This window comes from Hemicordylus capensis, chromosome 3, assembly GCF_027244095.1.
Source record: "Hemicordylus capensis ecotype Gifberg chromosome 3, rHemCap1.1.pri, whole genome shotgun sequence".
Lineage (NCBI taxonomy): Eukaryota > Metazoa > Chordata > Lepidosauria > Squamata > Cordylidae > Hemicordylus > Hemicordylus capensis.
In genome coordinates, this window is record NC_069659.1 from 131,911,073 (window position 1) to 131,936,325 (window position 25,253).

General features: G+C 44.0%; 1 protein-coding gene across 15 annotated transcripts in view; it reads right to left on the reverse strand.

Moving 5' to 3' along the window:
• INPP4A (inositol polyphosphate-4-phosphatase type I A) overlaps nt 1–25,253 on the reverse strand; it is a 165,898-nt gene that overhangs the window by 73,189 nt on the left and 67,456 nt on the right. For 9 of the 15 annotated variants that reach the window (XM_053306020.1, XM_053306021.1, XM_053306022.1 and 6 more), the window contains 10 exons: nt 20,127–20,194; nt 17,728–17,941; nt 13,624–13,668; nt 12,753–12,871; nt 12,523–12,639; nt 8,742–8,939; nt 8,171–8,250; nt 4,663–4,774; nt 3,676–3,766; nt 952–1,099 (listed from right to left, as the gene is read on the reverse strand). In XM_053306020.1, coding sequence (XP_053161995.1) covers nt 952–1,099; nt 3,676–3,766; nt 4,663–4,774; nt 8,171–8,250; nt 8,742–8,939; nt 12,523–12,639; nt 12,753–12,871; nt 13,624–13,668; nt 17,728–17,833 — 1,016 coding nt within the window. In that variant the 5' untranslated portion in view covers nt 17,834–17,941; nt 20,127–20,194. The remainder of the gene's footprint in view (nt 1–951; nt 1,100–3,675; nt 3,767–4,662; nt 4,775–8,170; nt 8,251–8,741; nt 8,940–12,522; nt 12,640–12,752; nt 12,872–13,623; nt 13,669–17,727; nt 17,942–20,126; nt 20,195–25,253) is intronic. The other 6 variants (XM_053306033.1, XM_053306027.1, XM_053306036.1 and 3 more) reach the window with 1 other exon arrangement.

The window sequence follows — 25,253 nt, forward strand, 5'->3', positions numbered from 1 at the left end:
GCTCTCCAGTCATACTGAAATCCTACAGTCCTATCTGAGAAATTTAGCCTAACAAGCCACCAGATGGCATGTGCAGAAATCAAAGTTTTCAATATACAGTCATGTTTACAATATTTGTCACCTTTTGCTTTTCAACTGGGCTAAGTAATACAAGGAGTTTCAAAACGGTAAGAAAAGCATAGGAACCATTAAATATTTACCTTCAAAGCCTGAAATGCCTTTTTATAGAGCTGCACATTAGCAGCTGAATAATGTAGCAGCAGCTTCTCTTGGTACACTCTCCTTACTCTAAACACCTTATTATGAGACTTGAACTACCAGATTCTCTTTATATCTACTAAAAGCAGCAGGAAGGGCAATGAACCAAAGTAATCAATTGGTGTTAACTGATCAATTCCTATTTTTAGAGCATTTTTAAAAATGCTAATTTAAATTGTTAGCCATTTGGAGACAATATGGAAAAGCAGGGCAGAAACATAACATTTTTAAAAAAGCATTCTTATGACAGCAAAATATTTATAAAGGGTTCCTTAGATCAGTTAAATGGTAACGGAGAACTGTGAGCTCACTACAATAGACAGATACTAGAGAACGGCATTACTTATAGTAATAACAGCAGGCTGGGTTGGGTAAAATCGAGTAGTGTTGTGGAGTATGTATGTTTTGAATTATTATAGCAATGGTTTATATGTATAGTTATTATGAACCGCGCAGATAGGCAAGCGGGAAGTCAATATTTACTTGTGTGTAGAATTAGATAAATGAATGTAATTTGAAGGTAAAAGCTATTGTAAAATCTAATAAAAATTTAAAATAAAAAGAGAGAGAGAGAGAACGGCATTACTTGCAACAATATAATTTCCTCATTCACTGCAGAAGGGAAAATTTAGTTTATGCTTTACAGTAGAGGCTAACATCTGCTCCACCTTTTCTTTTCTTTTTTAAATTTACCTTGCAGCATCTTCCTCAAGTAGTAGCTTCACAAACTGTCTGGGAATGTGTAGGGAAAGTACACTCTCTGCCATTTGCTCCAAGATCCTCAGATGGTTCCCATCAGTGGTGGGGAAACGATACATCCGACAAATGGCCCCTCCAAACACTAAAAAAGATTTTTAAAATAAATACAAAGTATGCCATTTGTAATCAGGGCATAAAAATTCCATTCGCTCAACAATGAAGAACAGCTGCTTCAGAAAATATACAAATCCTATGCACAAACCTAGTTAATGCAACATTACACTGTTTGCTTAATGCAAGGCCTGCACATATTCACAAAGCCATTCATTCATAAAGAACAAAGATGGAGAGTTGAGTCTTACATTGCCTTTTTGTAAAGTGAAAGCCCCAGTTGCGTACAAACAAGCCTGTCTAGAAGAGCGGCCACACAAGAGTATACTGAGACTGTAGTACAAATGACTGCCAACTTCCCAAAGTGTTTCTTGGGACCAGGTACTTCTTCATTCAGTCTTGGGCCTAGCTCCCTCTCCAAAAGCTCCCCTGAAAGCGATGGCTTAACCATCCCCATGGATAAGATTGCATGAAGGACATAAGACAATTCAGTTCATCCCCAGAGAGCAGAGCAGCTACCCAGCACTGACCTCCAGCATAAAGAACCAGGAGCACACACAGATATTGCTATCAATGTCTTGCCTTGCAACAGAAATAAACAGAGATAAAGCTGGCTGGATGAAATAGGGAGGCCTGGGCAAGAAAGGTATAACTTAAATACTGATGAATTGAAGGAAACAGTTTGGCAATTGCAGCCAACATTCAAGAATGTTATGTGACATGTTCGTAAAGAAATGTCACAAACAAAAGCCCCTCACAAATTAATTATTCCACAGTTCATCCTTTTTTCTTTTTTTTTAACAAGAGCACCCTCAATATGATGAAACTGTGGCTAAAGAGAAATACAATATAGAAAGGCAGCTCACACTGCAACCTCCTTCAGTTGCTCCTCCTCTTCCTCCTCAAGTTGCAGGGCTTTTTATATCCCAGCCAGAGGAGGCGGCGGCAGCAATCATACAAGTGAGCAACTGGGAAGAAGCAAAAATGATGCTTCAACATTTGATTTGCTGGTATGCTAGGAATAGATGGTAAAAAAAGAAAGAGAAAACTAACAATGTCTCATGACGCTGCGAGAGATCATTAAATTCTACTTCTCTGATCAGCCAGAGATACAACTGTGGCCAAGATCCAAAGGGCATTTGCAGCCTTTTATGCATGCACTGGGGCTTTTGAACACCTCCTTTCCCCCTACAGCCCCTCTGCACATACCAAAGAACTGCTCCTGAAGATCAAATATCCTCCAGAGTAGCATCTAACACAGAGCAAGAGGTTGCATCCACAACCAAAAAGCAGAATATCCATTGTGCACACACACAGGTCTCTTGGGATGCCCATGCATGTCAACAGCATCCCCTGAAAATGAATATTGGCTTCTGGTGCTGGTAGTCTCCTTTTCATCCAGTTTTCAATTTTCTCCCATTTTCTTCTGGAAAAAAACCCCTCACATTTTTTCTTGGAAAGTACTACCAGTACTACTACTACGAATATTTATATGCCACTTTTCAACAAAAGTTCCCAAAGCAGTTTAAAACCAACAAACAAAATGTCTCTCTGTCACCAAAAGGCTCATAATCTAAAAAAGAGACACCAGAAACAGCCATTGGAGGAATGCTGTGCTGGAGCTGGATAAGGCCAGCTGCTCAACTGGCCTTATCCAGTTGCTCAGTAAAGAGAATCACCACTTTTAAAAGGTGCCTCTTTGCTCAGCAGTACTGTAAATATGATAGCACTACACACAAAATAAATTCTGCCCACAAACCTCCTATTATTTATCTATCGTATTTTTATACCGCCTGATATGTACATCTCCAGGTGGTGTACAAAGTTTAATAATATAAAAGTCACTGATTACAATCTACGAAACACAATTAAAACAATCACATAAAACAGTTATTAAAACAAATTATTAAAATTAATTCTAATTAAAAGCCTGCAAGAACAGGTGAGGGCCTAACTGTGAAAAAAAAAATAGAGAAGGAGATGTTCTTATTTAAGCAGGGAGCATATTCCAAAGCCCCGGGGCAACGACAGAGAAAGTCTGGTCCCAGGCAGGGGCAAATTACAGCATAGGAAATAGAAGCAATTGCCTACGGGAGCAAATCGTTGGGAGTGGCAAATCTTGAGGGGGGGAGAGGGAAAGCTAAATCTCCCCCCACCTTTTAAAACTGCCGCTGTGTGGTGGCAGTATAGTGGGGACGGTGGTGAGAGCTCTGGCCGCCTGCCAAACCATGACAGGTGAGGTTGGGCACTGGAGGCAGCAGAGACAGTGAAAGAGCTCCTCACAAGGGGTACACCTTCCTTCCAAATGACACAGATCAGGCAATTTTGGCCCATTATAGACCTCTGTGCACGCACAATGTATCACTTGGGAGGAAGGCAAGCAGGCCTGGATGAGGAGGTCTTGCTACTGTCTCTGCCATCTCGAATGGCAGTGAAAGGCCCGCCTTCCTCCCAAATGACACACATCAGGCCGATTTCAGGCCTCTGCACATGCACAGGTCCAAAATGGGCCGAAATTGCCCAGTCTGGTTAGATAATTATTTGCTGGACCATTCAGGATGTAGAAATATTAAGTTGACAATTCTACCAGTGCAGGTAGCTACTTACCAGATTTTAACAATGAATCTTTCCGTAATGAAGCATATTTGGATCGGATTCCTAAAGATTCTGTTAAACTTTCATCAACAGGCAGCACAGTCTGAAGAAAACAGAAAAAGTAAAATACACAGAACATAAAGCTTCTTATAAAATGTGTTCCTGACTGAGCGATAAAAGGATCGCTTACTTCTGAGGCAGTCATCAAATTGTTTCAACAAGACCTGCTTTTTTTGTTTGTTAAGCAGGCAACAAACATGAAATATATAAAACTAATTTGTATGCAATTGCAACATATGGAACTAGAGCTAAATTTGTGCAGTTTAAGTCTGCACCCTGTTACAATCACCATAAAAGTGATTCATGCACTAGCTATATTTTTTGGATATTCCTCTTTTGTGACTATCACTACTAGGAAATAAGAGGGAGGTCAACTTGGGACATTCATGATAAATTCGTGTGAAAGGAAAATGTAAAAGAGATACCTTCACTATATTTTCCAGCCTTACACTTTTTCATGAGCCAATGCATTGTTGGATTTCGACTAGGGAGGTCCTGGTTCAAATCCCAGCTTCACCAAGTAGCTCACTGTGGTGACCTTGGGCAAGTCCAACCTACTTCACAGAGTTTTTAAGAAGAAAAAGTAGGGAGGACCCACATATGCCATCCTGAGCTCCTTGGAGAAGGACAGAAACAATGTAAAACAACCTTGTCCTTAACTACCTGCTCAGTCACTCCTAACATCAGCAGCAAGCAGCAGTAGCCCCCATGCCACTGCACGGTCTCCCCAAAGTGTGGGTGCATTTGTTCAAGGGCACAGCCATGGTCCAGAAGTGCTCTATTAGATTCTACTTCATTGGAGTGCTTCCAAAGCACAGGCAAGCTCCAAAAAAAGTATGTGTACTCTTGTTTCAGGTAGAGCCTGAAACAGCACGGGGGCTAGAGCATGGCATGTATCAGTCAGTGTTTGGGGGCAGTAAGAAAAATATTCATACTCACCCTTCCATTGATAGTATCAGGAGACCTGGTAACTGGAGGTCTTTGGTCCGTTTTCTCTTCCATCTGCCATCCTATGACCGTAATGTTGCCTACACGATCACTTTCAGCAGATCTGCGGCACATATACACATCATTGCTGTGACAGAATGGTTCAACTCACCAATCTGATAAATAATCCTGTCTTTTGCTGTCACACATAGAATGCCATGGGTCTGCAGACTCCCACCCTCCCATCCCTTGTTCTGACAGTCGCTTCTGCTCATAACATGTAACAGCTACATGTTATTTGAACAAATGGTTCAAATATAAATGAGAGATAAGGGCCTAACACCAAATCTACTGTAAACATTAAAATATTAGTAAGGGTTCAGTGTGTAGATATGTGTAGCCTAGGAAATCCCATGAACCTCAGGGAAGGGCAAAGTACCATTATTACTATAAAAGCACAATCAACACAGGCAGTGCATTACAGAGCAGTAACAACAGAGCAAGTGTGATTCCTGCCCCCAAGGAGTTTATTATCTCAACTTCAACAGCAAGGGAAGCAATACAGGATGTGGAGAGAGAAACTGGAGAGATAAGATAATAGGGATGGATTTGTATAAAAGCAGTTACCCTTGAATAGGTTTAGTTTCAATTCAGTGAGGATACAAATGTTAAGTCAGAGGCATAAATCAAGCCAAAAGGCTTAAAAACATAACGACAGCTCATAGGCCCAAAGCCTGGATAAAAGGGGTGTAGCATATTAAAGACTTTGTCTCAGAGCAAGCTCACATGAGGGAAAGAAATGCTGAATCATCCCTGCTGAGATACTTAGCTAGGCTTTGCCTAAAACTATTCTGTATTATCAGTAGGTTGAAAATGCTGCTGCCACCACCCCTTTTTCTCTACAGAAACTCTCTGGGCTTGTGGTGGAATAACCCAGGGAACTCTTAATTTGGCTCTTGGACAAGTACTAAAATCTTCCACATGCAAGCCTACATGTGGTGAAAAAACTGATAGCTGCCGAACTTTTATTTTATTATTATTATTATTATTATTATTATTATTATTATTAAAACTTTTATACCGCCCTTCCAAAAGGCTCAGGGCGGTTTACATTAAAACACTATTAAAATCAATTAATAATTAAAACAAAAATTATAAAGCATAAAAAATAATTAACAATTTAAAACATCGTAAAACAACAATTAAATTTGAGGACGTGTTTGCACCAGAGAAATCCCCTTTTGCCCCGCCACATTTCCTGAGTTAAAAACCAACTTGGAGAGGCTTGTAAAAAGAAAAGAACGGGGGGAAAACCACACCAGTTTTATCCAATTACTACAGACTGCTTCCGTCTGAGGCTTTCCCCGCTTTCAAGTACAGTTAAGAATACTTAGTAGGGTTACAAAAATAGGTTGCCTTAATGCATGCTTAAATGTTTATAGAATTTTTTGCTACCTAGAGCCTAGGTGGGATAGGCATAGGCTAGTATTTCTTAATTTAATTATTTTATAGGTAAACAATAATAGAACAGTATCAGGAATATCAAAACACACACACCCCAAACAAATATAACCCCCCTAATGCAAAGTCTGACTAAACAAACTTTCCCCTAGACAAGCCCTGGCATCTTGCATTGAATTCACCAAACTCCTGATAAGAATTCAAACTTCCTGCCCTCCTGTCTTTCAAGAATCTGCAGAGCTATTCTCCTGCAGGCATCTCCATGGCCACCTGTGCACCTCCAGCCTAGCTTCTTCTCTAACAAAGAACTCCTTTCATTCTGGCAACAGTTCTCTAGGACCCACCCACCTGGTGTGCTGATTGGCTGAGCCCTGGAGTTCACCAGCCTGTCAGTCAAGACAAGAGTTCACTTCCAGTTAACTCTTTAGAGAGAGGGGAGGCTGGTCCCTACAAGGTGCAGTCTATAATAAAAGCAGACAGAGCTGCCTTTACTCTCTCCAGTGAGGAGCTCTTGTGGGAGCTTTGGTATACATCTGAAACCCTGCCCCCCTCAGAGCAAATCCAGTATTCCATACACCCCATCAAATAATATAGTAATAATATTATTGCTACTACTTCTTTATTTATTAGATTTTTATACCACCTCACCCAGATGGCTCTACGGGTTTCACAAATATAGAAACAGCAGGGGCATGAGAACAAATGAGCAGGGGGGACAACTGTTCTACGGCCGACAAGGTGTGTGTGGGGGGGCCCACCAAGGCACGCCCGGGCACCCCCTTGGCCCCTCCCGCAGCCAGCTGGCGAACAAAGCGCTCGCTGGCTGGGAGTGCAAGGCGTGCCCTGTTATTTCCCAGCCAGTGTTTCATTTAAATGCTAGCTGGGCTGCTGGGGGTGGGGGGGTCATTTCAATGAAGCATTGACTGGGGAGAATGGGAGAGGGTCCAAACAGACCCTCTCAGAGGCAGAGGCCACACCCCCTGCAAATGACAGCAGACGCAGGGTCACGGCCAATACTGGAGACGGGTTCAGTCAGCCCCTGCAGAGCTTCCCCAGTCAGTGGTTCACCGAGTCACTGACTGGGAGCTCTTTCCCTGCCTCCCAAGCAGAAGGGAAACCTCTGCAGGGGCTGACTGGCCCCGTCCACAGTATTGGCCACACCCCCTGCCTCTGATGTCCAACACAGGAACATGGCTTAGGACACAGGCGTGCTTTGCCGGGGAGCCACTGGCAGGACTTCATCCTCCGGCTGCCAAAGAGCTCCCTACGCCCCTGAAAAAATCGATAAAAACAAACAACTCGTTTAAACAAAATTAAAATCAGTTTAGAATCATTTCAGTAGTCATATCCATACTTAGCATTTGCATAGCACTTTTGAGTGTTCAAAGCGCTTCAGGTGGATTGTTTTTTTTAACCCTTGCAATGACCCTGTAAGGTACGTCTTGTTATCCCAATACTGCAGCTTTAAGTCACTAGGTGTCATTAGCTCTCTGAGCAGTCTCTCTCTCTCTCTCTATCTCTCTCTCGCTCTCTCTCTCTCACTAATTTTTCCTGCTAATATACAAGCATCAGATTAGATGCTGGGTAGAGAGGGTCAGAGTTTTTATATATACTATAGCTGATCAGAGAACTATTAATGAAATTGGAAAGCCCCTGTTCGACATCAATTGCTACTGAAAATACCACTGTCTTACAGTTGAAGACTTCCATAAATCTTCATTCTCATTAGCACAACCATTGTAGTTAGACAGCTGCATTTTAATTAAAAAACAAAAGAGAGGGATGACACAAGAACTCATTCTCATTAGAAGAGTCTTTGCCATTCTAATACTCATTTTGTTAAACATTAAAAATAAAATCTGTTTGCACAAAATTATCTTCATACATCTCTCGTTAAGTAAAACGAGGGCACCCACACTTTTTGAACGCAGGTACAAAGGTTTCAAGTACTCACGTTTAAAAAGCATCAGTTCTGCAACTGAATGGGGCTGGTTTTCCCGCAATAAGCATAAATGTGGGTGCCCAATCCTTTTTGAACAGAATGAACTCCAGTACAAACCTTAGTGTTAAATGCAGCCTATGATTCCTCTCCTTAAGTAGCTCCTTTACAGTGAACATCACAGAACCCAATAAATACATCTTTAAAAGAAAGAAGACCATTATTGAAGAGGACATTTTAATCATGAATTGCTTACTTTTCTAATTTCTGTTTACAAAGCCCATCATTATGGCTTCAGCCTCACATTTAAAGGCTTACTCAGCCACTCTCCTTTTCTTTGGGTGCATTCAGATGCAATGCAGAAGCTTGGCTGAATTTCAGCACACTCAGTTTGTTTTTGTCTGAATGCATCGCTGAAATTCAACCAAGGTTCAATTTGGCCCAACAAACTAATCTTTGTAATCAAAGTTTGTATTCTCCTATACTGTTGCATGTTGGGTGCAGACACAGGACAAGAGGTTTGGGGGGTTGGGGTTGGCGGGGGGGGCAGGGAAGGGCAGGGTGACTTCAGGGGCCGAAAGCAAGCCACAAGTGGCTTTCTGTGTTGGAGTGCCATGGGCCAATGTCATCCTCTCCCGCTAAGCGAACTATTACACAGAAGCTCTGTGCTGACAACAAAGCTGCAGGCTACCTGTCTTGGTATAGTTCCACCACGGCTAGGCTCTGACCAGATGAGAGTTGTTGAGGACGGGCAAAAAGAGCCAAAGCAGTTCGTGCAGCTTTTACATGCCCAGACCAAGCTGACAACCAATGGCAAGGGAAGGCATGATGGGGCGAAGCATTGCCAGGAACCAGGCGGATTGGAACTCTGGGATGGCATCCTGGAGGACTGGAGAAAGGGAGGGGCCAAACTAATCAATGGTAGCTAAACAAACTATGCTACTGTTGATAGTCTGTGGAGCGAATCTCTGCTAGTTTTTAGAAGCTTGGTTAAATTCAAACTTGGCTCCATGTTACATCTAACCAGGGTTGATAAAAATTGATGGGTTTGGGGGGTTTGTTTTTTTAAACTATCAAATTTTTAAAATTTTTATTTATTTTTTAAAAAACAATTCATAAAGAGACTAAGCCAAATATACCATCTTGATTATTAATCATATACCTACTTATAGTCAACCTTAATTATATTCTATGAACAGGTTAACAGCAGTATATGAGGATGTGAGACCACAGACCTGATCAGTCCTATTCTGCAGGTGGTGTACATGTGGCACACACAAACACACATACACAGCCAAGCGCCCCCCTGCCCGCCTCTAAAAGTGCAAAGACAAAGAAGGTCAATGAATGGAGGGTTGCGGGGTGGTGGAGTAGATCTGAGCAAGGAGGAGTCTGGATATAAATGCACTTGATAGGAGACGGGAGGGAAATAGAAAGTGAAATCAAAATTGAACAGTGCATATTCATGCAGTCCTGAGAAAACATTTGCAGAGTGTATCCTCCATTTTAGAAGGGAAACAACTATCATGGCAGCAGGCCGTAAAGGACCCCTTTTAGGAATATTTTAATGAAGTTCCTGTACCTGTGGGTAGGGAAGGCATGCACGTGAAATGCAATCAGTGCAGTAACAAAATGCAAGGCCCGAATAAAACAGTCCTATGAGAAGTGTGTGTACCTATTCAAAATGAAATTTCTAAAAATCAAACAATATATATGTGTGTCTGTGTGTTATAGTAGACAACAAGAGCGTACTTTTATATAAAATGATGATTAAATAGAATCTTCTGACTAGTAATTTATATTGTAATTTAAATCTTTAAACATGAGTCCTTCTGTGAAGTTATTTAAATTATGATTTAAATCAAATCAGACTACCTTCTGGTTATGGTTGGTTTCACAGTCATGTCTGAACCCTGCAGGGATGGTGGACCTATTAGAATGGTCTGCCACAGAAGGCTGTTGGATCCAGTAGGATTCCAAAGAGCCTTGGAGGGTTTTGAAGTTGATACTGCCAGTGATTCTGTCAATGCCCTGGTGGATACCTGGAACAGCAAACTTACCAGTGCTGTAGGCATGATTGTTCCTAAACATCCTCTCCAACCCGCATCAAAATTAGCTCCATGGTATACTGGGAGAGCTACTGGAGCTGAAGTGGCAAGGTAGACAACTGGAGCTCAAATGGAGGAGAACTCATCTTGATTTCAAGACACAGCATAGAGCCAATTTGAAGGCCTATGCAGTGGCAATACGTGCAGCAAGGAAGCAATTTTATTCTGTACATATTGCATCTGCAAGTTCTCGTCCAGCAGAACTGTTCTGGATTGTCAGGGGTTTAACTCGAACCCCATCTGCTTCAAATCTGGAAACAATGTCTCACTGTGACTCATTTGGTGAGTTATTTACAGATAAAATATCTCATATTTGGGCTGATCTGCACTCCAATATTTCTGCAGGGCAAATGAAGGAGGTGTCCAGCAATGCCTCTTGCAAGATTAGATTGGATCAGTTTCCGTTTGTGACTCCTGAGTATGTGGACAAGCTGGTTGGAGCGGTATGGCCTACCACTTGTTCTTTGGATGCTTGCCCAACGTGGCTGATTTCATCTTGCAGGGAGCTTTTTGGAGCTGGCCTAGTTAATATCATTAACACCTCACTGAGGGAGGGCAGGATGCCACCTTGTTTGAAGGAGAAAATAGTTAGACCCTTTCTTAAGAAGCCCACTCTGGATCCTCAGTGATGGATAATTATAGGCCAATCTCCAAACTCCCCTGGTTGGGTAAGATGATTGAGAGGGTGGTGGCTGACCAGCTCCAAGCTGTCTTAAAGGAAACTGATTATCTATATGTATTTCAAACCAGGAGCACTTTATACCAGCTGAGATTGATTAGACAACTCCACCCAGTGGTACACCAGCTGGTAACCTCCAGGTTGGACTACGGCAATATGCTCTATGTAGGGCTGTGTTTGTACATAATTTGGAAACTTCAGTTAGTTCAACTTCAGGGAGAGGAGAGCTGGTCTTACGGTAGCAAGCATCACTTGACCCCTTAGTTAAGCAGGGTTGCATATGAATGAGAGACTAGAAGTGTGAGCACTGTAAGATGGATCCTTCCATCTCCATCCCTCAGGGCATGGAGCTGCTCTGGAAAAAGCAGAAGGTTCCAAGTTCCCTCCCTGGCATCTCCAAGATAGCGCTGAGAGAGATTCCTGCCTGCAACCTTGGAGAAGCCACTGCCAGTCTGTGTAGATAATACTGAGCTAGATAGACCTATGGTCTGACTCAAAATATGGCGGCTTCCTATATTCAAAATGCAGCAGCCAGGCTGGGGTATCCTGGAGGGACCACATTACGCCAGTTGCAATGGCTGCTGATATGTTTCCAGGGAAGCTACAAAGTGCTGATTATTCCCTTAAAAGCCCTAAATGGCTTAGGTTTGGGATACCTGAGAGAGTGCTTTTCTCTACAAGATCTCCACTGCTCATTAAGATAATCAGGAGGGGTCCATCATTGGGTGCCACCAGTTCATGTGGTGGTGACCAGTATCGGGCCTTCTCATTGTCACCTCTGAATTGTGGAATGTGCTCCCCATAGATATAAGAGGATTATCTTCCTTTAAGGCCTTCAGGAGAGCCTTAAAGGCCCATCTTTTTAGCCTGGCTTTTAAGTTTTTAGTTTTAATGTGGTTTTAAATGTGTTTTTCATTTTAATGCAAACTGCCCTGAGCAACTTTAGGAAGGGTGGTAAATAAATTGAATGAATGAATGAAGTCAATCCTGCATCTGACAGAGTCCTCTGATTCAGTTCAGACAAACAAATCATGGCTTCTGTTAACCATACTTTGAGCTTCTAAAATACTGTAGACACCTGATTAGTTTAGAACTGCCTGTCTGCTTTCATTTTGCATTCTCTCAGCACTCATGTCTCCAGATTCAACAGCTTCTGAAGGTTAAGCAATAGCCATAAATTCAAACTATCATTTCAGATTCTGGTTTGCTTGCCAATCACAAGCCATAGTTGCTTTGTTTATTTTATTTAGCATATTTATATCCATTCATATCAAGCCAAATCACAGTTAAGCTTTGACAATTATTTAGCTTTATGCCTGAACTAAGCTTCTATCTGTATCTCACATACTTTATGACAGAATGCACTCCCCTCCCCCTAAATATTTTGTTTTTTTAGAATACTTTTAAAAATTATTGGCTTTTCAGAAAATAATGAAGACATTCCCATTCTTTATGGGAATAAAAATGTCATCCCATTAAATTTTCGGGGGGTGTGTGAACAGAGTAAGAACCCCTTAAATATCCACTACAATGTATTTTAAGGTATGTGTTTTCCACAACAGTTTTAGAGTGTTCATCTGACAGGTAGGCCAGGCAGTGTACCCAGGACCAAATCATGCAGAATTTTTGTTTAAAATTTGCAGCAGTTTAAATCACAGAGAAGACATTAGTAAAGCAAAACTTACAGTTCCCTGAGATCTATCTTTAACATCATATACAGAAAGTTTTATTTGTGTCATCTGATTAATAAGAGAGTCTTGAAAAAAGGCAATACTGCTTAGAAAGATAGGATTGCTTGTTCCCTGTAATTAAAACAAAAACAGAAGACAGTTAATATGGGCAACTTGATAACAGTTTAAACAATCTGCAGCAGCTTCATCCTTGAGAACACATTTCCCAACATAAGATCACTTACCTCAATAATTTCTGTCTGAGCATGCTTTGTCCAGAATGCCTGAGGTGGTGTCGTTACACTCACTGCAACAAAACTATTTGGCTTTCTATCTAGCGACGGAGTGAGCAGCTCACTGCAAGCTATAAGAAATTAAGAATATTGTTTTCATATATTAAGGCAGACACAGATAAAAATGAAGGGGAGCAACAAAGTCTGCCTGTTCACTTGTTTGCCTTGTCATTCTTCAGAGTACTGTACAACCCTTGTGCCTGTTATAATTATTCATACCACACAATCAGTGTGTGTAGCATCTTACAGAGCTGGAGTCACAACCCAGGCACACAAATGGCCTGTGCGCATGTGTGGCAGTCTCCAAAATGGCCACTGCACATTCTGAGTAGCCGGAAATTAACCGGGGAGAGACGGGAATGCTGGAGACCCTTCCCCCACAGCCAAAGCAGCACTCCCCAGGCCATGGAAGGCCTCAGCAGCAGTAAGTCCTTTCCCCCCTAAAAGGTTAAGTGTCCCTGGAACCCCTGGACTGGGCCTGAACCGGTTCAAATTTGAACTGGGCCCCTCATTCGAGGAACCAAAACCGAACATGTCCAGTCCGGTTCGGACTCTAACAGATCTGGGGAAACTGGTTTTGTGCACATTCCTGAAGACCAGTAGTCAGGTCATTTTAGGTTCATTTTTAGCAAACTGTCTACCTTCTGCTCACCCTTGCTCTAAAATGAACCACAAATCTGCTAGGTTTGGTCTTCCTAGCTTGTCAAGAAGACTATTCGATATTAGGCTTATCACATACAAGAATCAGCTATTTATATCTACATGACAATCACATCAGCAAAACAAGGATTTGTAGAAAGAATGAAAAACAAAAACGACTTACCTAAACTGAATTCTAAGATTGGCTCATCTGGATCCTGGATGTTTCCTAAGCAGGAGAGAAACAAGTATAACATTAACTATGTGCCTATACAAGACAATCTGCTCTCATAAAAACTGATCCAAGCTGTATTAGAAAAAGGAGTTTCACTTCTATAGGCCTTTTAGGGAAATTCAAACGACCCTAATTTGAAACACAACATTTGAAAAAACAGGCAAGAATTCTAAAACCCATGAAACTCCCAGTAATGTTGGATGCCAAAGAGAATATCATATGCATGTATGTCCACCACCACATCAAACTGACAAGGGGAAGGGCAGATCAAATGACATTCAATAGGAAAATCATCATACTCCTATTGGGAGCTTTGTTCCCTCTATTTTTTTTCATCTGTGTGTGGAAGAAGTTTTGTTCTGGGTGGCAGTATCATGGCAATGTATGCGCGCACGTGTATTCAGAATGGGGCTTTCCTGATACAACCTGAGCCGGATCTAATAATAACTGAGTGGACATCAAAAAAACTGTGAGCACGCACACATGGCACACATCTTAGAGGGAACACTGATTTGGAGTATGCAAACATTTGGTTAAGCATAAAGTAATTTACTGAGTAGAGATACATGTTTCAAATCTGCAATTTATTCTATTTTTACTCCACCCAAACTACCATCTCTGGGTGGTTTACTGCAAAGTAAAGGCAATTAAAACAGAAATAAAAACCTAAAAAGTCTAGTTAAAAAGCTTAAGTGAATGTATGTTTCTTTAAAGACTTTTAAAAAGCTGTCAGAGATGGGGAAGCTCTTCTTTCAGCAGGGAGCACATTCCAGAGCCTTGGGGCAGCAACCAAGAAGGCCTGTCCCTGAGTAGCCACCAGACGAGCCAGGGCAACTGCAGATGAACCTCTCCGGATGGTCTCAATGAGCGATGTAGATAATAGCAAATAAGACGTTCTCTTAAATACCCTGGGCCTAAGTTATTTTAGGGCTTTATACGTTATAACCAGCACCTTGTATTTTGCCCAGAAACCTACTGGTAGCCAGTGTAGTTCTTTTAATAAAGGAGTAATATGGTATCTCCGAGATGAACTGTAGACCAATCTGGCTGCTGCATTCTGTACGAACTGCAGTTTCCGGACTATGTACAAAGTCAGCCCCACGTGGAGCACATTGCAGTAGTCAAGTATAGAGGTTACCAGCTTGTGTACTACTGTTCCAAGGTCCTTTATCTTAAGAAACGAATGCAACTGGCATATCAGCCAAAGCGGATAGAAAGCACCTCTGGCCACTGCCTCAATCTGAGACACCAGGGAAAGGTTTGGATCAAAAAGCACTCCCAGACTGTGTACCTGTTCCTTCTGGGGAAGTGTGACCCCAACCAGAACTGGCAGATAAAAATTGTCTCCTGAGTTCAAACCCTGTACACTAGGAACCTCCATCTTATTTGGATTCATTTATCCCTTATCCAGCCCATCACTGCCTCCAGGCAGGCATTTAGGGAGGTTATGCCTTCTCCTGATGATGTTCACATGGAGAAATAGATCTGCAAGTTATCAGCATACTGATAATACGATGTTATGTGATACGGGTTTTTAAGGCAGTGCTAAGTGATGAGTTCGGACAAATTAAATTATGTACACCGTCTAGAGATACATAATCAGCCAGTACATAAATATTATTGATAATCAAACAGCATGTTGTTGTGGTCTAGTAGGAAAACTCTATGCTCCAACCCTGCAAAGAAAGCCACAGCAGCAAAGATGTCCCAGATGTCAAGGAAGGTGAGGATCCAGACAATATTCTCTCCAATTTTGAAAAGACCTGCCAAAGCAATCGCATTGAGGAGAGCTTGTATACTTGAGACCTCCCTTGACTGGTTCCCTTCTGGCAATGTCAACAGAAATGTCAGTCAGTGACATGGAGGACTATGTGCTGTTCAAAGACATGGTTAAGTCCAGGCTAGGGCTTACCCCAGAAAATGCCAGGTTTAACTTCAGGGGTCTGAGAAAGAAAGTTGCAGAGTCTTATCAGACCTATGCCCACAAGTTAAAGTGGACACTGCGCTCATGGTTGGAACCGGCGGGGGTGAAGACAGTTGAGGAAATCATGGAGCTGGTCCAAATTGAGCAACTCATGACCCAACTGCCAGATCATCTCTTTGAGCAGGTCTTTGTACAGGAGCCCAAGACCATTGAGGAAGCTGGAGAGTTTGCACAGAAAATGGCTGACTTCAGCCGAGGCACCTCAATGGGACTGGCCCAAGTTTGTCCCAAGGCGAGAGGAGCCTCAGCGTCTGCCCAAGGAGGAGCCCATGAGTCCTACCAAGGTGAGCCCAGGGGATGCAAGTCACACCCCACCTACTACACCACAAGGGAGCATACGGACCGAGCAGGCCAGCCCCAGATGTTTTAAGTGTGGGGAAGTGGGACACTTCAAGAGCAACTGCCCCAAGGCTAAAGGCCTAATGAGCATAGTTCATGTTAGAAGCCAGAAGGGGTGGCTGTCCATAATGGGCCAACTACTTATTTTGATGTAGAGAGGCTATTCTACCCAAGAGGCGAAAGAGTGTTTGGGTCAATGGCAAGTCATGGCATGGAGCAACACTGGCACTATATCAGCCATACACCCCTCACTTGTCAAAGCCCAGCAGCTTGCCCAGGCACCCCAGGTGCGGACTACCTTTGCCAAAGGCCAGGCAGAAATGCCCCTGGTGAAGCTACCTGTCTAGTGGGCCAGCTGGGAAGGAGAGTGGGAGTTTGCAGTGATGGGAGAGCAGCCCTGTGCCATGCTGATCAGAGAAGATTTAGTTGACCACGTTTGGCAGACATTCCACCCAGGAGAGAAGGAGCCAGTGACGGCGGAGCAGGAGAGGCTAACCCAAAGTACCAAGATCCAGCCAGCCCCACCTATTCAGACTGGAAGCACACCTGCAGCCAGCACCGTTGATGGGGAGAGATCAGGCTCCAGCCCGAGCGCTGAGAAGCCTAGTGAGGGAGAAGTCCAGCTACACCCAGGACCAGAGGCTGAAGCCCCATCCTAGAGCACTTGCGGCAGGTAAGTGACCCAGAGTGGGGTGTTGCACAGAAGATGGAGTCGACCGAGATGCCAGGAGCCGCCATCAGCAGCAAGGCTGAGGAGTTCCAGAGAGAGCAGGAGGCAGACCCAAGTTTGGTGCAACTGCGGGAGGAGATTTACCCCAACTCACCACCTCTCAATGAAACATTGAGCTCCCGGATCGTCATCCAGAATGGGTTGCTGTAATGTGAGTATATCCTTAAAACTCACAGGGAGGGAGACAAACCCCAGAGGCAACTTATAGTGCCTAAAACACACCGTTTGCACGTCTTAAAAGTGGTGCATGCCCACCCAAATGGACATATGGGGGTGGGGGAGACCAAGAAAAGAGTTAGGAAAAACTGTTACTGGACTAGATTTGGCCAAGACGTGACTGAATGTGTTAAGTCATGTGATGTTTGCCAGAGGGTGGGATAGAGCCTGGACAAGGGGCAGACACCTGTACAATCCTTGTCTGGCCAAGGAACACCATTTCACTATGTGTAGGCTTGCATGTGGAAAGTTTCTGTACTTGTCCAAGGGCCAAATTAAGAGAGGTTTTCCCCCTGGGTTATCCCACCCCAAACCCAGAGAGTTTTTGTAGAGAAAAATGGGTGGTGGCGGCAGCATTTTGAACCTATTAAAAATACAGAATCGTTTTAGGAGAAGCCTAGCCAGGCAGCTCAGCAGGGATGATTCAGCATTTCTTTCCCTCCCTCACATGAGCTTGCTCTGAGACAAAGGCTTTAATCTGCTACAATAACCACATAAGCACACAAGATTCCAGTTCTCTCTCATTTATCTAACTCTTCTTTGCCTTTCTTTTCACTGTCCTCAAATCCACTCTCCTTTCTATCACCCTAACACCACCCTGCTTATAATTTGGGGAGTGGGAAAAGAAGGTGCATTTTATCAGAGTATTTGTGTTTCTGATTAACCACCAATATTTGGGCCGGGGGTGGGGGCTGTCTAAGTGACTCAATTTTTGAGATCAGAATAAGATTAATGAGAAGAATTGAATTAAAATGTAAGAGTACAGACAGAGGAAAGCGCTGACCTGCCAGAGATAAACCTAACATGTCAGAGGCAACATCAATCGTTGAGCCTCGCTGTACAGTGCGGGATTTTGCACCATGGCGGGGGCTTTGTTCTTTTGTTGACATGTTGTCATGGGGAAGGTGCCTCTTTTCACTGTTTGGCCACAGCAGGATGTTGGTGGTCAAAATCTAGCAGGATGTCTTCTTCATTTGCAGCCTTATGATGTTAGCATGCTGAAACAACAAAAACAAAACCCAATTTGATTTAGCTTCCAAAACATGCTCATTAAAATGCCTGTTTTATCAATTAACCATTTACAGAATTTTAATGAAACATTTAGAAAAATCCACTGACCACTTCATTAAGTCAACACCAGTTCCAGTAGATATGGATTTGCTCTTTGGATTAGTGATGTGCTCAAATCGCAGTTTGAGCAACGGTTCAAGCCCTAGTTGGGATGAGGAGCCGGGGCTTTGAGAAAGAGGAGAGCAAATCCTTACCTGCTTTCCACCACCCCATGCAGCTTCCTGCTGGGGCAGCGCTCAGCCCAAGTACCCAGGTGCGGCACCAGCACACATATAGCAATAGCAATAGCACTTACATTTATATACCGCTCTATAGCCAGAGCTTTCTAAGCGGTTTACAATGATTTTAGCATATTGCCCCCAACATTCTGGGTACTCATTTTACCGACCTCGGAAGGATGGAAGGCTGAGTCAACCTTGAGCCCCTGGTCAGGATCGAACTTGTAACCTTCTGGTTACCGGGCGGCAGTTTTACCACTGTGCCACCAGGGGCGCATACATGCATGCGCAGATGCCATCTGCATGGTCAGCATGGTGTTGCTGACCATCCAAGTGGCACCATGTGCATGCTGGCACTATGCAGGGGTACTTGGGCCGAGCACCGCCCCAGCAGGAAGCTGCATGGGGCGGTGGAGAGCAGGTAAGGGCCTGCTCTCTTCTTTCTTAAAGCTCCCATTCCCCAATACCAACCATGGTTCTAGCACATCCCTACTTTGAATGCTGTCAAAATGCAAACAAATGCAGTTCACTTCATTTTGAAAATATGAATGAGATGCATTGGATGGAAACAGATAAGAATGTACAAAGCTGCATTATACCAAGCCAGGTCATTCATTAATCTCCTCCAGTACTGTCTATTTATGACAGTAAAATACGGTCTATTTAGTTACGGCACACCCAAGTCTCTCTCAGTTCTACTACCCGAGATTCTTTTGCTTGGAAAACCAGAGATCTTATACATGCAAAGTATGTGCTTTATTATTAATGACCCCTCTCTTAAAAGGAAAGTTTTAAAAGACACCTGTATCCACTAACTTTCAATTAGATCTTTGAAAACAGAGATTCAGACAAACAAGCAGAGCTGAAATCACAGACATCAGTCCAAGGAAGCAGCAGCAGTCCCCTGTAATTTGTGAATCTATGTTTACATCAGTCGGTCATATGTTAGAATACCAAAAGCTGACCTATTTCTAAAATGGCCTTAGTTTGGCAAAACTGAAGCTGACCTTTGGTCACTGAAAGGCAGCTACATGATTCTTGAATTTAAGAATTTGGCGTAGGAATCACTGGGAAGATGCCAAGTACAGTACTGAAAGATTGCTGCAGCAGAACGGGCATCATGAACGCTGTGGATCAAATTATTTGTGTGCATTGGCTCTTCTGTAAGGAGGGAATCCAGTGCCATGGGAGCAGTCTTGTGCCCTTGATCGTAAGCAAAGTAGCCTTTGGTGAGACCACAAATACACATGTGCAGCAAAGTCTCGAAATTGTTTTTCTTCAGAAATGCCTTGGCAATGCTGTCTGTCAATCATACTTTGAGGCCTATAGTCAAATCAAAATCAAATCTTTATTGTTACAGTCATTCGACCAGCAAACGAGGCCTATAGTGAAAAGTAGCATATAAGTCTTAAAAATAAATGAATAAAACATTAAAATCCTACACTAAAAATTGTTCCTTTTCCATTCTCCTTGGGTCTAGGCACAGACTGTGCAAACTGGTTTAAAGTCTCCTTCTACCTTTCAGGTAGGTGGGAACAGACCATCAGGATAAGTTAAGTTAAGGTGATCTGCTACATTAACTGCACATCAGGTACCAACCAAATAGCTCTGGCATAATACAACAGCATGGCTTATGACGACATCAGTAATCAAGTAACAGCTTGGACAGTGAGGATGGGAGGAATCAGGAACAAATCTCCAAGTGATAGATTTTTTAAAGTAATTCACAACATTGGGGGTTGCGGGGGGGAAATCAACTGTGATTAATTTCCCAGGAATCAAAGATTTTACTCACTCAAGTTCTGAGTAACAATCCAATCTAAAAAGAAGCTGCACCTTGCAGTAAATGTTCATAAGCTATGCAATATTTTATATTAAATATCTTTATACTTACAGGGAGCCGTAATCCTCTTGGGCGAGAGCATGGCAATGCATTTCTTTAAGCTAGATTGATTTTCCCATCTGAAAAAAAATGATTCAATTATTTAGACAAAGCATCTAAAACTGATATTGATTTTAAATGCACACTTTTCTCTAGTCCCCTGGTTGGATCTCATTCCCTTATCGCGTGCTGTATCTCAGCTAAAACTACTGCAACAATTTCAGCTGTGCAGTAAGGTTTCTAAAGGGACTGCGCATAATGTTTAGAAACTTACCAGTTTTACATCCAGCCTAATTTAGGAAGGGCAGCAAGCAGCTACAAAAGCAATAAACTCAAGTTGATGTCGACACCTGGCGACCACAGAGCCATGTGGTTTTCTTTGGTAGAATACAGGAGGGATTTACCATTGCCATCTCCCGCACAGTATGAGATTATGCCTTTCAGCATCTTCCTATATCACTGCTGCCTGATATAGGTGTTTTCCCATAGTCAGAGAAACATTCCAACGGGGATTTGAACTGGCAACCTCTGACTTGCTAGTCAAGTCATTTCCCGCTGTGCCATTAGGTACGAGTCTCTAATTGGAATTGGGTTATCTCTAGAATGCTTAGATGAAGATGAGTGAGTATGTCTATGAGTACTATGCTCAGTAAGCACAGATGTATTTCCACACTGTCACAATGGCTCCAACTTAACATTATTATTATTTATATTATAATATTATAATATACCACATTTTCCTTCAAAAAAAGCTCAAAGCAGCAATGCTGCAGCTGGCCTCACAATATAACCAACAAGCTGCCCCTGCCATCAGCTGTCTCAGCACACAAAAGCAACAGCACTCAGTCCCACTAGCAGCATCTCCGGCAGGGTCAAGCCAGCACCAACTCCTTATGGGATGGCCTGCAGTGACAAGGAGGCCCAATAGGGCTACCACCTCATCGGCAGCAACAACAGGAGTGCTCAACAGCATTATCAGGCACTGGCAGGACCATGGCAGGGTGCCACAACACCTAAAGGCAGAAAATCCCTGAAGCCCACCAGCAAGAATGCCCACCTGAGGCGATGTTAAATGTGCAGCAATGTCCAGCATGGGTCCTTTTGCTGTGGTTAGCATCATGAACCTCTAACCAACGATACATAAAAATGCTAGATGCAACACAGAAATCCTCAAAGTCCTATTGACTTTTGGGTTGTGTGTCATGTCTAATCAAAGAAATTGTTCCCTCTTTTTATTTTAGACTGCCTTCCCATGTGGAAGGGCGCCACTGTGCTGTGGTGCAATGCTGTATGGCTGCAATATGTGCATGAATATCTGAAACAAGTGAGTGGGGCAGACTGTGCCGGTCTTTCCTAGGGGTGTGCCCGAACCGGTCCGGCGGCCATTCTAAAGAATGGCCGAACTGCCGGACCGGTTTGGCCCTGGCTGGTCCGGGTCCGGGTGGGGGGTATGTCTTTAAGGGCGGGAGGGCTTGCTTACCCGTCCCGCCTCTTTGCCCCCTCCAGCGCCCGTATTTAACAGAATAACGGGGCGCTGGAAACCAGCCCCCCCCCGCCGCCCCCCCGCCGCGATCAGATTTAGCCGAAAAACTACCAATACCAATGCCCCCGCCGTTGCCCACCAGCCCTCCCTCCCTCCCAGCCGCCCGCCCGCCCGAGTCCTCACCCAATGCTTTGTAAATAACGAGAGGAGCTCCTGAACAGAGCTCCTCTCGCTAGGAAATCCTTCAGCATACTGAAGCTTTGCGCGCGCGCACATGCGCGCACCGCAAAGGACGCCGATCGCCGGAGGCCTGGTCTACCCGCCGGGAAAAGGCCGGGTAGACCAGGCCTCCGATCGTGATGATTCTCCTTATTTAGCAAGGGGAAAGCAACTGGCCCTATCCATCCCCAGCACAGCATCCCTCCAGTGGCTGCTGCTGGTATGTCTACCTTATGTTTCTTTTTAGACTGTGAGCCCTTTGGGGACAGGGATCCATCTTATGAATGTATTTTATTATTATTATTTTCTGTATGTAAACTGCTTTGGGAACTTTTGTTGAAAAGCAGTATATAAATATTCATCATATTCGTATACATATACACACACATAATGCAGGTAAGAGGCATCACACCATGAGGCATTACGGCAGGGGTGGCATTCAGAGAAGGCTGTGTCCATGTGTGTCAGGGCACACGCAATTATTCCTCAAGACCTTCAGTATCTGACTATAAGATACAAGAAGTTACAAAAAGAGCTCTTCAGACATTCATTTTGCAATTAAACAACATATAAATTCAAAGAACAGGTCTCTGAATCATACTGTAGAAGATTCCCCCAGGCTGAACTCTGATCCCTTCAATCAAAATAATCTGTTAAGTTTCTTCATTTTGAAAGCACAGATAAAATCTTGCCCAGCGCCAGAAAAGCAGAGATCTTAAACCTGGTTGCGTACAATTTAAGCTACCTCCCCTCCCCACAACCCAAGTTGTCACTTTTGGCTGAAGCAAAGCCACTTCTGCCAAGCAAGGAGTTGTTCCAAGTTTGAGACAAAATGACTGTGTTTGTGCTTTAGAAGCACTACACAAAATACCCTGCCTTGTAAAGAAAAACGTTCTCTTCTCTAATGACTGCCTGCCACAGGAGAGATGCTTGTTGGTTTTTTTAAAACAATTGTCTGAAAGTAATTAAAAGTTTCAAGCAATTCAGTTCTGGAAAAACAAAATGTTTATCAATTCTATTCGTAAGAACTGAACTAAAAACTGCTATATTAGCCAATGATTCAGCCAAGTCTAAGTAGAGGGAGACTATGTATAATCTGCTTGTTCCCTTTTATTCACTCATTCTTACTCTAATTGACTTAATTTTCTCCCAACTACAATATTCTAATTACTTTGATTTAGACTTGGTTCATACAAAACGACAGGTTGCTTATCTGTAACTTAGGTTCTTCTAGTGGTCATCTCTGCTCTTACATGAATGGGCTTTGCGCCTGCACAGAGACAACAGCGGAGCTTCCAAGCTAGAGTTCTAACTTTTGGCGGTAACCCCACCCCCTCGGTACACAGGCGGCTGCACAGGCTTCCCTCTCCAGTCTTCTGAGTCCGCAAATCTGAAAGACTAGCAGAAAAGACATTAGAAGAGGGGAGGATGGGTGGGCGTGTAAGAGCACAGATGACCACTAGAAGAACCCAAGTTACAGGTAAGCAACCTGTCATTCTTCGACGTGGTCTCTGTGCTTTACACGAATGCACGCATAGCAAGCTGCACCCGTGCCATGCTCACCTGGAGGAGGGATCAGGCGAAGATGGATTGTAACACCACCCTGCCAAACGCTGTGTCTTTACTGGCTTGGACATCTAGGGCATAGTGTTGTACAGATGAGTGTTTTGACACCCACGTAGCCGCCTGGCAGATGACGTCCAAAGGAATGGACCTGTCAAAGGCAGTGGAAGCCGCGACCGCTCTCGTTGAGTGCGCCTTGATGGAGGACGGGAGAGGCTTCCTGGAAAGTTGGTATGCTAAAGAGATGGTGAGAATCACCCATCTGGATATAGTTTGTGTAGAAGCCTGCTTGCCTCTATTGGGTCCAGAGTGAAGCACGAAGAGAGAATTAGAAGTGCGGAGAGTGGAGGTCCGGTCCACGTAGAAGGCAAGTGATCTGCAAACATCAAGAGTGTGGAGGCGTCGTTCGGCCTCAGTCGACGGCTCAGAGAAGAACACAAGTAAGGAGATTGGTTGGGAGCAATGAAACGAAGTGACTACCTTCGGCAGGAAGGCAAGGTCCGGCCTAAGGACGGCTTTTTCTTTGTGGAAAACCAGGTAAGGCGGGTCAACTCTAAGTGCCCTGAGTTCACTGACACGCCTGGCAGAAGTGATGGCCGTGAGGAAGGCAACTTTGCAGGAAAGTAGGTCCAGAGAAATTGTAGACATAGGTTCGAAGGGAGGGTGCATGAAAGAGGAGAGAACTAAGGTCAGGTCCCATGATAGGAGGGTCCGGATAGAACTGAGTGAGTCCTTTGAGGAAACATTTGACTGTAGGGTGTTGGAACTACGATGGCGTAGACGGCGGGGAGTTAGCCACTATGGCTGCGAGATGAACGCGCAAGGAAGGCATCTTAAGACCGGCCTCCTTGAGGGAGAGCAAGTATGAACAAATATGTTCCACAGAGACGGAGTGTAAAGAAACGTCTCTATCCTTTAGAAAGTAATGAAAACGTGTCCGTTTATGGGAATAGGAGGCGACGGTAGCAAGTTTACGTGAGGCATTGATTATTCTCTGTAGATCTACGGGCAGGTTGGGACTATGTGCCAAGCTGTGAGATGGAGACGCTGTAGGTCTGGTTGTAGGAGGCGACCGCCCTGCAGGGAGAGGAGGTGAGGGATTTGTGGTAGGTGGTGGTACTGATGGTTGGAGAGACGGAGGCAGGGGAACCAGGGCCTCCTGGGCCACCATGGGGCAATGAGCATGCAATGAGGTTGGTCCTGGGAGATTTTCTGAAGGACTCGAGGAAGTAGAGGAATTGGAGGGAAAGCATAGACTAGCGGTCCTGCCCAGTTCAAGGCAAACGCGTCCCCGAGGGAGTTGGGTTCGATCCCAGACCTGGAGCAATACAAATGGCATTGCACATTCATTTCTGATGCGAAAAGGTCTATTTCTAGGAGGAACCAGCGGCAGAAGAGGGAGCGGAGCATGGGGGGATGTAGTTGCCATTCGTGTGACGTTGACTGAGTCCTGCTCAACCTGTCTGCCGTGACATTATCCTGGCCCTGATATGGACTGCCAGGGGGGTGACGCCATGGCGAATGCACCAGAACCACATTTCCATGGCTAGGAATAGGAGGGAGCTGGAGGAGGTGCCACCCTGCCTGTTCAGGTAGGCCTTGGCGGTAGTATTGTCCATTTGGACCAGAACGTGAGAGTCCCGTTTCAGAGGGAGTAAAGCTCTTAGAGCCTTGAAAATGGGCAGCAGTTCGAGGTAGTTGATATGGTGAGCGGCTTCGGTCAGGGACCAGATGCCGTGGATGCTGTGGTTGTTGGTGTGGGCGCCCCAGCCATCCATGGATGCGTCCGTAGTGAGTAGAAGGGCATGACGTGGGGTTTGGAAGGGGGAGACGATGCTGAGGTTGGCAGGATCCATCCACCACAGCAGGGAACG